Genomic DNA, 12,438 nt, shown 5'->3' with positions numbered 1-12,438 from the left:
GAGGATTAAGGAAAGGAAGCTGATACAGCAGATATAGGGTTGGGACTAATCCAGACACAAAGGTTAGGAGGAAATAACTGAATCAGACACAGCTGGTGAGGAAACAGGAGCTGATTCAGACACAGAAGGATACAGAGACAGGTTCAGATACTGACACAACAGATACAGGGAAAGATACAGAATGGATACAAACAGGATAAGAGTCAACTCCTAATTCATACATAGGTACAGGTTCAGGCCTGGACATACAGACCCAGGGACATATGTACAGACAAGAACAAATACAGATACAGGTTCAGGCTTGGGTATTCAGCCCCAATGATAGCAGAAACAGGTTTGGACAAGGAGTGGAACTGACTAAGGCTGGGTTCACACTGCGTTAGTGTGACCCGTTTAACGGACTACGTTACACCGCGGTGTAGCGTAGTCCGTTAACGCCGCCATTACTTTCAATGGCGGACGCATCTGGATCGCCCCCAGACACAGGGCCACGAGTTCTCGGTACCGGGCCTCTCTGGTTCAGTGCTGAGGCTGTCACGGTGGCTAGACCCGGTCCGTGACCCTGCTAAGGGGCGTCCAATAAAGGGTGATAGGAGTCTGTCAGGGGTTCGTGATGCCACCTGTGGCGCTCGGCCAGGGTAACCGATGCTGCTGTGGGGTCCGCTGGGGTAATGGAATGGCAGCTGGACGGTATAACCTCCCACAGGTGAAGTGTGTCCCCAGGGCCTCCCAGTAAGGTGGATGGTGATGGTGTGAGGTGCAGGCAACAACGAGGACACAGGGCTGCAGTCTCTTTACCTCTTTACTGAAGACTTCAGGATCCTCAATCCAGAGCACGTTTAACAGGGCTATCAGAGACCGGCCGGTCCGATGGGCACATCCAGAGTTTCCTTCGCAGATGGAAATCGTTGCCTACCACTAGCGCCTGTGTGTTGTAGTCCTACCCTGCTGAGCATTCGGAATAGTCCTCACAACTGCTGTTCTCGTTCGGTCGTTCTCTACAGCTCTCTCTCTCTCTTCAGTTCCAGATGTTACTAGTTTCTCGTCCCCCAGTATGTTTTGGCTAGGACGCACCCGTATGACGGGTAGGCTTGGAGGTCTTCTGGGACCCTAGAGACGCCCCTCTCCCAATGTTGCCCCCTATGTCTGCTTAGGAAATTTAAGGTAGACAGCCAACCTATAATTGACTGTCCGGCGGAGTTTGAAGTAAGGCTTGAAGTCAGTTACTCCTGCGGTGTTCCGGCTACCGACTACACGCCTCAGTAAGATGTTGCCTCTCTCTCTCAGCACGACTCTTACTGGCTCTCCTTTGTGCTTGATCTCGTTTGCACTGTTCCACAATATCCTTCCCTTCTTATCTCTTTCTTAGGATGCCGCCGCAGGAGGTGCAGGCGCGGTTCCGTAACGTTCTGTTCTGTTCGCTAGGCACCTGCCAGGTTCCCACGCCTGACAGGGACCCCCCTGTGTCTTCTCCCCGCAACACCCCCTGCCACGGGATGTTGCCTGAATCCAACCCAGTCAGCTTCTGACTAACTTCCTCCCCAGCCCCTAGTTTTACCAGTGTGAGGAGTGGCCCAATAAATAAAGCGTTTTTCTCCCCCTAGTGGCCGGAGTGTGAAGTGTAATGTGTTCTGGTGATACCTGGTCAGGAGAACTCCTTAGTGCCATCAGACGTACCGCCACTCTCCTTAGCGACAGAGTGCCATACTGCAACGACCAGGTCTCTGGGGCGCTGCACTCCCCCCCCAGTTAAATCCAGTACTCCTGGACTGGGAAGAAGAACAACAATATAATACAGCAAAAGACATACAACATTTTTGAAATGGAAAAGGTGCTTCCCTTTATGGGAGGTAAGGACACTTGAACGTTACAAACAAGAAAACAAGATTAAATATTTTTAAATAACATTTTGACTATAAATAACTCTCAGTACCCAGCCGGGTATTCTACTAAGTGCAAACTTTTGAACAATAAGTTAACTTTCCTTTAAGGGAGTATACGCTGAACCCACTAAAGGCCTACTATAAAATGCTATATAACTCAACTTTTCTTTCCGTTCTAACTTCCCCAATGCAGGACCGCCTCGCTCCTTGGCTGGGCCTACTGTCATTGTACCGACCATCTTTCTATAGTTCTCAGGAGGACTCTCTCTCTAACCCCTACGGGTTCACTTTCAAGCTTTCCTGTCCTCAGTCTCTGTCAACATTATTAAACTTTCTAAATTTTCAACATTATTAACGTTTCAACTTTTATTAAGACAATCGTGTAAACATTCCCTTTAAGAGGGACCCAAGTCTCTAGTGCAGATTCCCTCTCTGTCTGCAAGTTCACTGCAAGCAAGACCTTCTGCATCATGTCTTCGCAAAGTCTTCTTTTGCTTGCAAAACCAGTAGGGAGCACCCTTAAAAAGGTGCAAACTATATACAACGCAGATCGGAATCACCCACCGTCCATGATCCGGCAGTCTTTTAAACAATGATGAACTTGTGCAAAGGTAGAAGAGAAATAGCAAACAATAGGGATCCCGGGTAAACAAAGGGATCCCTAGGAGTTAACCCTGGTCGGGTTTAAAGTAGCAACAACAGCAGGAAACAGTTAACTATACAATTCGGATCTTCGAGGTTTGGGTTTGATAATAGGTTGCAAGGCATCCATTGGTGATGAACACTTCCCGGCTGCGGAAGCCCTGGTCCCGTGTTCTCGCCTGATGCAGTGTCTGTGTCATGGGTTCGTCTCTCAGGTGCAGCCAGATCACCCGGTGTATGGATCCGAATGTCAGCTTTGGTGGCAAGTTCAGTAGCGGCGATAATGCACACTGTAGTGATAGGGGTGGAGTTCGTGAAATCAGGGTTAGTCATAGTCGGGACAGCAGGTGGCGCCATTACCGGCTCGCATCGGTAGACATTTCGAGCGCACCATCCTTGCGCACTCTGGTGGCGGGTGTACGTCACCTGGTCCCCTCTGTGTAGCAGCTGCCCGTCACCTCTATCGCGGCGCGGGGTCTTCACATTGTAGCTAACAAAGAAGATTTCCGTCGGTAGCCCCGGTTCCTGTATGTAGCCCCAACCCCGCTTCGGGTGAAAGGCCAGCACAGTTCCCCGCTTTACCGGACTCCCTTTACTGCATTCTGTCTTTGGTCCTTGTACTTTCGGTGGGTCACTTTGTTCTGTCTCTTTTCGGTCTTTCCAGTGTAAAATTAGGCATTGTTTATATTGTTCCCAAGTGAGCGCAGCGATGCTAAGGTCCTCCTGCCTGGTTCCGTCTGGCTCTATCCTCGGGTTATCCCATTGGAAGATCACCCCCTCGGAGCTTACGCACAGTGGTGTCCCCATAGTTGTCGGTAGCGGAGGCACCAGCTTCTCCATGGTGCCGGGGGCTATAACCACCAGTTCAGGGGCAGGGAATCGGTCACCGTCAGGATGGGGAGCGGTCGCGGGAGCCGGATCGGTCAGGAGGGCAGGGGCGTTTTCCATACCTCCATCTGATGTGGTTCCACCAATGCCGATCGGTTCCGTTGATAAGGACACTGGAGTCGGCTGCGGCTCGAACTGCGGTGCTCTCGACGCGACTCTTGGTGACGGCTCCGATCTCCATAGCTTCGCATCGGCTGGCTCCATGCTCGGGATAGGCTGACTCGGCTCCTCCACCTGCGACCCCAAGAAGTCCGGGTCCTCCAGCCACGGCAGATTCGAATCTGGGTCCACCTCCGGCTGACGGGGACAGGCCAGGATCACTCCTTCGTCGTTCGGGTACCCGTTGGTCATCATCCCCTCTCCGGGATCTGCAATGGCACTCAAACGCTGCTCCTCCATTTCCTGGGGGTGGAGCTCCTTCTTGTCTTGGTTCCCGCCGTTGCCAATCAGGGGGCGGTTCTCCTCTGCTTCGGGGCAGATCGTCCTCCCGCAACAGCAATCGGAGGGGGCGGTCAGCACTTCTGGCGCCACTTTGGTAGTCTCCTCCCATGGCACGCCCTCCTTCTCCTGCGCTCCTCGTGGCGCAGCAATGGTGGCGATTTTGGCGGGAATCTTGCGGTAGATAGCAATACACAGTCCAACACGTTTCAATCACAGTTCCAAGGCACACATGACCCAATTCTTCAAGCTTAAGTAGGATCCTGTTCGTGACGCCACGTTGGATCGCTCCCAGACACAGGGCCACGAGTTCTCGGTACCGGGCCTCTCTGGTTCGGTGCTGAGGCTGTCACGGTGGCTAGACCCGGTCCGTGACCCTGCTAAGGGGTGTCCAATAAAGGGTGATAGGAGTCTGTCAGGGGTTCGTGACGCCACCTGTGGCGCTCTGCCAGGGCGACCGACGCTGCTGTGGGGTCCACTGGGGTGATGGAATGGCAGCTGGACGGTATAACCTCCCACAGGTGAAGTGTGTCCCCAGGGCCTCCCAGTAAGGTGGATGGTGATGGTGTGAGGTGCAGGCAACAACGAGGACACAGGGTTGCAGTCTCTTTACCTCTTTACTGAAGACTTCAGGATCCTCAATCCAGAGCACGCTTAACAGGGCTATCCAGAGTTTCCTTCACAGATGGAAATCGTTGCCTACCACTAGCGCCTGTGTGTTGTAGTCCTACCCTGCTGAGCATTCGGAATAGTCCTCACAACTGCTGTTCTCGTTCGGTCGTTCTCTACAGCTCTCTCTCTCTCTTCAGTTCCAGATGTTACTAGTTTCTCGTCCCCCAGTATGTTTTGGCTAGGACGCCCCCGTATGACGGGAAGGCTTGGAGGTCTTCCGGGACCCTAGAGATGCCCCTCTCCCAGTGTTGCACCCTATGTCTGCTTAGGAAATTTAAGGTAGACAGCCAACCTATAATTGACTGTCCGGCGGAGTTTGAAGTAAGGCTTGAAGTCAGTTACTCCTGCGGTGTTCCGGCCACCGACTACGTACCTCAGTAAGATGTTGCCTCTCTCTCTCAGCACAACTCTTACTGGCTCTCCTTTGTGCTTGATCTCGTTTATACTGTTCCACAATATCCTTCCCTTCTTATCTCTTTCTTAGGATGCCGCCGCAGGAGGTGCAGGCTCGGTTCCGTAACGTTCTGTTCTGTTCGCTAGGCACCTGCCAGGTTCCCACGCCTGACAGGGACCCCCCTGTGTCTTCTCCCCGCAACACCCCCTGCCACGGGATGTTGCCTGAATCCAACCCAGTCAGCTTCTGGCTAACTTCCTCCCCAGCCCCTAGTTTTACCAGTGTGAGGAGTGGCCCAATAAATAAAGCCTTTTTCTCCCCCTAGTGGCCGGAGTGTGAAGTGTAATGTGTTCTGGTGATACCTGGTCAGGAGAACTCCTTAGTGCCATCAGACGTACCGCCACTCTCCTTAGCGGCAGAGTGCCATACTGCAACGACCAGGTCTCTGGGGTGCTGCACATCGCTAGCGCACGCCCATAATGGGCGTGCGCTAGCGATGTGCCGTCATTGAGGGATGGACCCGAGACGCGGGCTGCAGCGTTTCCAGGTCTGTCACTGCTAGTGCAGATGGAGCTAGCAGATGCTCTATCTGCGCTAGCGCTGTGCAAACGTCGGCACTTGCTTTAGTGCAGTCCGTTTAACGGATGTGTTTAACGGACTGCACTAACTCAGTGTGAACTTAGCCTAAGGACTTAGCAGCTTACAGACAAGCTTGACACTAATGTCCAATGTTGACGAGGCACTTCCCAATGGGGGAAGTTGCCTAAAGTTGCAGATGCCTCCCAGGTATTGGCTGGGGACATCTTAGGAACACACGCACTGTCTCTTCAAGAACCAGGAAGTTCCTGCACATGTGCTATGAAAATGCTGCCAGGAAACATGCAGAGGACAAGAGTGATGAGTAAGCCGACATCCCTGCCAGGAGGAGGAGGCACGCAGGGACGCTGGCATTACAATGTGTCTTTCATCTTCTTCCCTAGTTTTATTGGCCAAGCACTGCATCTACCATCCTCAGCATTGCCCATTTCTTGGTGCCTCTTCAAAAGAACGTGAACAACACATCTTGAAACCCCAGTCTGCTTTGAAATCTTTGCTTGGGAGAGACCTTGCTGATGCAGTATAACTACATTTTGTCTTGTTGCTGTGCTCAATCTTGTCATGGTGTATGTCCTGTGACATGAAACAGTCTTTCACAAACTAATCATTGTAGTAAATTTATGCTGTTCCTCACCCAGTTTCCAGCCTGGTTTCAGTTAATGACTTTGTTTTAACCTACATATGAAAATGATGATCATTATCACCTGTTACATAAAACTGGTTACTCGTACACCTTGCTATAACCCTACAAAATCCCTGTGTAAGTGCACTTAGAAGAATTGATGCCGTTTTGAAGGAAAAAGGTGGTAACGCCAAATATTGATTTCAGATTTCTCTCTTGTTCGTTCACTTTGCTAATTGATGTCAAATAAACTATTGACACTTCTGTTTTATAAAGTATTTTACTTTGCTGCATTTTTCACACCTGCCTAAAACCTTTGCACAATACTGTATATGTGGGGATTTAGGAACTGGGACTTAAAAGGGTGTAGCTATATCTCTTGCCAGGAATTCAATGTGGTTTCTTCCCTGACTTTAATTTGTTATCTGATTGACATTTAACAATAGTTAATTTAAGACAATAATTATTTGGGGGGTTAAAGTTGCATTTTGTTTTATACTGTGACATTAGTAGCAGTAAGTCATCCAGAACACGTAAAGCCGTATAAAATGGAGAGTAGCTGTCATTATTTTTTACTGCCTGGCTTGTCTTGGATATGGTAGTGACTATACTTAATTATTATTTGTTTTATTAAGGTACAATTACCAGAATACGCTGCAATTACTGGGATTAGATGAGGCAGAAGATAACAGCAAAGATCCCGTGTTGATGAAAGGAGCATACTTATCTCTTCTCTACTTGCGTCATCTGCGACTAAGGGATCTTCAGGTAAAATATTTTCTCCTTTTCTTGGCACAACTACAGATGGAAATGTGATAAAGATTTCAAGCTGCCAGCACTTCATGATCCAAGATAACTTATAGAAAAACAACGACAGATGAACTGAATTCTCAAGAATTTCCTCTTGTGACTGTACAAATAGGAAGCAAATGGGGAAAACCGTCATTGGAGTAAAGGTCATTGACTCTAGTATCTACTGGTGTCTGGATAAGGAGTAGTTAATAGAAAGATCGGACACAAGTATGGAACATATGGGAAAGATTGCCAGATGCTGGTATTTAGGTAGTTATGTCTTAGTTTCGAATTTCAGGAAAATATACGTATGTCTAGTGATAATTATTGGTAATTAATACAAATAAACAGTAGGGGGTGCTGTTTAGAAACATGTATTGCATACACGTATGACGACTCCCTTTTTTGTGTCACTAACTATTAAAAGGCAATTTTATTCTTCCTTAGGATATGAGCTTGCCCTTCCCGTTTCTGCTTCTGTCATCAGGCGGCGTCTTCTTGCGGACGACGCAAGGCGACAACTCTAGTTCCACGTCCTTTAGTTCTTGTAGTTCTGTCCGTAATGGGAGATCAGTAATGAACTTTTCAGGGTTTGTTTCCTTCTGTGTGACCTAGGTGGTGCTGCAGGCTATTTAAAGGGGTTGTCTGGTCTAAATTTAAAAGTCTGCAGTCACTGTGTGTGACTGCAGACTTATGAATCCCTCCCATTACAGGGTAGATGTCGTGAAATTATGTATATCGTAGTCTGAAACTAAATGTATTATTCTGACTATTCAGCTATTAACAATAGACGCTATAAGTACATCTTAAAGGGGTTGTCTGTCTTGCCATAATTATAGTACTTCCCCTTGTAAAATGAAAATAACGTATACTCACCTTGCAGTAGTGCCATTCTAGCACTGCCGGCGCCAGGTCTAGTGATGTTATGCCATGTGAGCCTTACAGCCAATCATTGCCCGCTACTGGGCTGCTGCGCTCTCGCTTCCCTCAGAATAATGTCAGACAAGTGGAAGTAAGTAGTGAGATGCAGATTAAGACGAGACATGGTTAAAGGGAATCAGTCAAAAGATTTTTGTTTGGTAATTTGAGAGCACCATAATGTAGCAGCAGAGACCCTGATTACAGTGATGGGTCACTTATTAGGCTGTGTTTTCCTATTTCAGTACAATCAGTGTTTTATCTGCAGGAGATTATTAGTACAGGACAATTGGCCTTGTGCATCCTAGTCCTACCACCCTCTCAACACTGATTAGCAGTTTTATGTCACTATACATTGTACATAGTAAGTTGTAGTATGGTCAGGGTTATACACAGCTGAAAAACTACTAGATCCACAGCAGAAAAAAACTGTTACTATCATAACTGCTGTGCCCAGTAAACTACGTGATACGTCACTGGAATCAGGGTCTTCGTCCCTGTCAGATTACGTAGTAAAAACCTGACAGATTCCCTTTAAATATAACATTATTTTTTTCTGTCAAATTCATATGGAATCTTACAGAAAATGAATTCTGTAGGTATTAATGAAGCAAAGTTATACTGTCGGATTAAATTAAATATGTTATTCCTGTGTCTATACAGCGAATGTGTCTTGGAATCCTAAATTATTTCCGATCTATCGAGAGAACCCTAACAATTGACAGCTGTGGCCTCTGCAGTACTTCTGGCCATTTGGCACACAGTGTGGGTGAACAGGCATGCTGGGTAAATGCTACTCAAGGTGGATCAGGTATGAACGGAGGACTTGGATCTCATCAGTATATGTACCAAACACCGGCAGACCTCCAGGTATTATCTTAGTTAGCAATATATCACGCGTCTAACATCTCCTACATTTTCTATCATCAGTGACATCTGATATTATTGCATTGACATACAGTTAGGGCCAGAAATATTTGGACAGTGACACAATTTTCGCGAGTTGGGCTCTGCATGCCACCACATTGGATTTGAAATGAAACCTCTACAACAGAATTCAAGTGCAGATTGTAACGTTTAATTTGAAGGGTTGAACAAAAATATCTGATAGAAAATGTAGGAATTGTACACATTTCTTTACAAACACTCCACATTTTAGGAGGTCAAAAGTAATTGGACAAATAAACATAACCCAAACAAAATATTTTTATTTTCAATATTTTGTTGCAAATCCTTTGGAGGCAATCACTGCCTTAAGTCTGGAACCCATGGACATCACCAAACGCTGGGTTTCCTTCTTCTTAATGCTTTGCCAGGCCTTTACAGCCGCAGCCTTCAGGTCTTGCTTGTTTGTGGGTCTTTCCGTCTTAAGTCTGGATTTGAGCAAGTGAAATGCATGCTCAATTGGGTTTAGATCTGGAGATTGACTTGGCCATTGCAGAATGTTCCACTTTTTGGCACTCATGAACTCCTGGGTAGCTTTGGCTGTATGCTTGGGGTCATTGTCCATCTGTACTATGAAGCGCCGTCCAATCAACTTTGCAGCATTTGGCTGAATCTGGGCTGAAAGTATATCCCGGTACACTTCAGAATTCATCCGGCTACTCTTGTCTGCTCTTATGTCATGAATAAACACAAGTGACCCAGTGCCATTGAAAGCCATGCATGCCCATGCCATCACGTTGCCTCCACCATGTTTTACAGAGGATGTGGTGTGCCTTGGATCATGTGCCGTTCCCTTTCTTCTCCAAACTTTTTTCTTCCCATCATTCTGGTACAGGTTGATCTTTGTCTCATCTGTCCATAGAATACTTTTCCAGAACTGAGCTGGCTTCTTGAGGTGTTTTTCTGCAAATTTAACTCTGGCCTGTCTATTTTTGGTATTGATGAATGGTTTGCATCTAGATGTGAACCCTTTGTATTTACTGTCATGGAGTCTTCTCTTTACTGTTGACTTAGAGACAGATACACCTACTTCACTGAGAGTGTTCTGGACTTCAGTTGATGTTGTGAACGGGTTCTTCTTCACCAAATTAAGTATGCGGCGATCATCCACCACTGTTGTCATCCGTGGACGCCCAGGCCTTTTTGAGTTCCCAAGCTCACCAGTCAATTCCTTTTTTCTCAGAATGTACCCAACTGTTGATTTTGCTACTCCAAGCATGTCTGCTATCTCTCTGATGGATTTTTTCTTTTTTTTCAGCCTCAGGATGTTCTGCTTCACCTCAATTGAGAGTTCCTTTGACCGCATGTTGTCTGCTCACAGCAACAGCTTCCAAATGCAAAACCACACACCTGGAATCCACCCCTGACCTTTTAACTACTTCATTGATTACAGGTTAACGAGGGAGACGCCTTCAGAGTTAATTGCAGCCCTTAGAATCCATTGTCCAATTACTTTTGGTCCCTTGAAAAAGAGGACGCTATGCATTACAGAGCTATGATTCCTAAACCCTTTCTCCGATTTGGATGTGGAAACTATCATATTGCAGCTGGGAGTGTGCACTTTCAGCCCATATTATATATATAATTGTATTTCTGAACATGTTTTTGTAAACAGCTAAAATAACAAAACTTGTGTCACTGTCCAAATATTTCTGGCCCTAACTGTAACTGATAGCTAAAGGGACTCAAGGCAACCTGGGACCCCAAGTATGGAGCGCCTAAATCACAATGTACATGAATGGAAAATCAACAACAGCTGAACTGATTTCTCAAGAATTTGCAACACATTCTCCAAAGGAGATACATTGGCAAGCGGAGCATACCATAAGCATTAATAGACCTAATATAGATACTAGCACTATATTTATCAGAGTATCTTTTGCTTATCATTTTATGTATTGACACCTGTGCAATTAATTTAGGCTATTTTAAAGTTAATTTATCACATTGTTTATGCTGCAGAAGACAGTATTAGGCCTCTGTCACACATTAGTTTGTCTGGTACGTGTGGTAACAGTTTTCACACATACTGGTGTCACGCACAGTGTAGGACAGACTAAGTGCAACACAAAGGGATAAGGGGAAGAGGGGCCCAACACTAGGGCATGGGGAAGGGGGAGTGGAGATCCCTAGACAGGTCTAACGTCACCCTTTCTGCCCTATCGTCCCTATATAGGTTCCACACCTATCGCCGAGCATAATATCTAATCCCTGCCTAACCCCAGTGATAAACCCTGCTCTGGGGAGGACAGGATGAGTGCTAGTCAATCCCTACTAATGCTAAAGATAGCTAGGATAAACGAAACAAGGGTGACACTTAGCTTGAGTAGACTTAGAGAGAAACAGCAATGCCCTCCAAACTCCAAAGAGGACTCTAGCAGACTGTTACAGCTCCAAGCCTCAACAGGGAAGTGCACCTAGACACCGGGTGCTGAAGACATCTCTCATCATTCTCCCCTGCTCTGCCGGCAATCAGCGCTAGCAGGGGAGAATGTTGAGAGTTGTATTCAACTGGTAACAGCAAGAGCAGGCGGCGGGTGATGAGAGTATTCATCAGCCGCCGCCTGTTCTATAAATAAATAATAAAAAAAATGATGCGGGGTTCCGCTGTATTTTTGATAACCAGCCAGGCAAAACTGACAGCTGTGGGCTGCAACCCTCACCTGTCAGCTTCAGCAAGGTTGGTTATCAAGAATAGAGGAGTCAACACACCGTATATTTTAATTATTTAAATAAATAATTGTAAAAAAAATGGCATGGGGTCCCCCCATTTTTGACAACCAGTCAAGCTAAAGCAGACAACTGGGAGCTGGTAAGGGGCCATGGATATTGCCCCTCCCCCAGTCTAAAAATATAGCAGCCCGCATACACCCTAGAAAAGGCGCTTATATTAGACTAGATGGCAGCCCGATTCTAAAGAATCGGGAGTCTAGAATCCATATATACTTTATTTATTCAAATGTAAGAATAATACGATTAATAAATAATAGTAAGAAAGAACAACAAATGGCTGCACTTACCAGCTCTTGACAATTCTTGTTATTTAAGAAATTGCTGGGCAATAATGGACAATGTCCTTATGTGGCAAATAATAGAGCAATATACCCAATGTGGCAAAGAAGAGGTTAATAAACAGCAGTCTCTCAGTATAACAGTCAGTGAATAATAGGCAGTATATGGAGAAAACACCAAACAAAAGTTCAAAATTGGTGTGAAAATGTCACTGAACCACTTCACAACTAAATATATATAGTTTTGGTAAATGGTATTATCATTTTTTTGACGAAATTCGGCAGGAGCTTGAAGAGCAACGTCACTGGGCCCGCCTCCACGCAGTAGAAACTTGCTGTGAGGTAAAAATTCAAAAATCACACCAAAATGGTGGGCGGAGTGTGTCACAGTACGGCACGTTTCTGATTGGTCGCTCGCAGCAGGCGGCAACCAATCAGACACTGGACACTGTTGACGTCACTTATCTCCGGACATTAGCTCCGGACATTAGCTCCGGACATTAGCTCCGGACAGGAAGTTGGCACAAATTGCAGGAAGTAGTATTCTAGGCAATTATATATTAGATGCACCAATTCTGGTGCTTTGCCCATCTCTTCCCACTTTCACTGTGGTGGTGGCAAGTGGGAAGCCCCTCT

General features: G+C 46.4%; 1 protein-coding gene across 1 annotated transcript in view; it reads left to right on the top strand.

The window, feature by feature from the left end:
* Positions 1 to 12,438, top strand: part of LOC138637737 (uncharacterized) — a 383,106-nt gene that overhangs the window by 87,386 nt on the left and 283,282 nt on the right. Inside the window, exons 13-14 of the mRNA XM_069726649.1 lie at positions 6,772 to 6,904; positions 8,510 to 8,716. Coding sequence (XP_069582750.1) covers positions 6,772 to 6,904; positions 8,510 to 8,716 — 340 coding nt within the window. The remainder of the gene's footprint in view (positions 1 to 6,771; positions 6,905 to 8,509; positions 8,717 to 12,438) is intronic.

Source organism: Ranitomeya imitator, chromosome 5, assembly GCF_032444005.1.
Source record: "Ranitomeya imitator isolate aRanImi1 chromosome 5, aRanImi1.pri, whole genome shotgun sequence".
NCBI lineage: Eukaryota > Metazoa > Chordata > Amphibia > Anura > Dendrobatidae > Ranitomeya > Ranitomeya imitator.
Note: the sequence above shows the minus strand (reverse complement) of the source record. Positions and strands in the feature narration are given on the sequence as shown.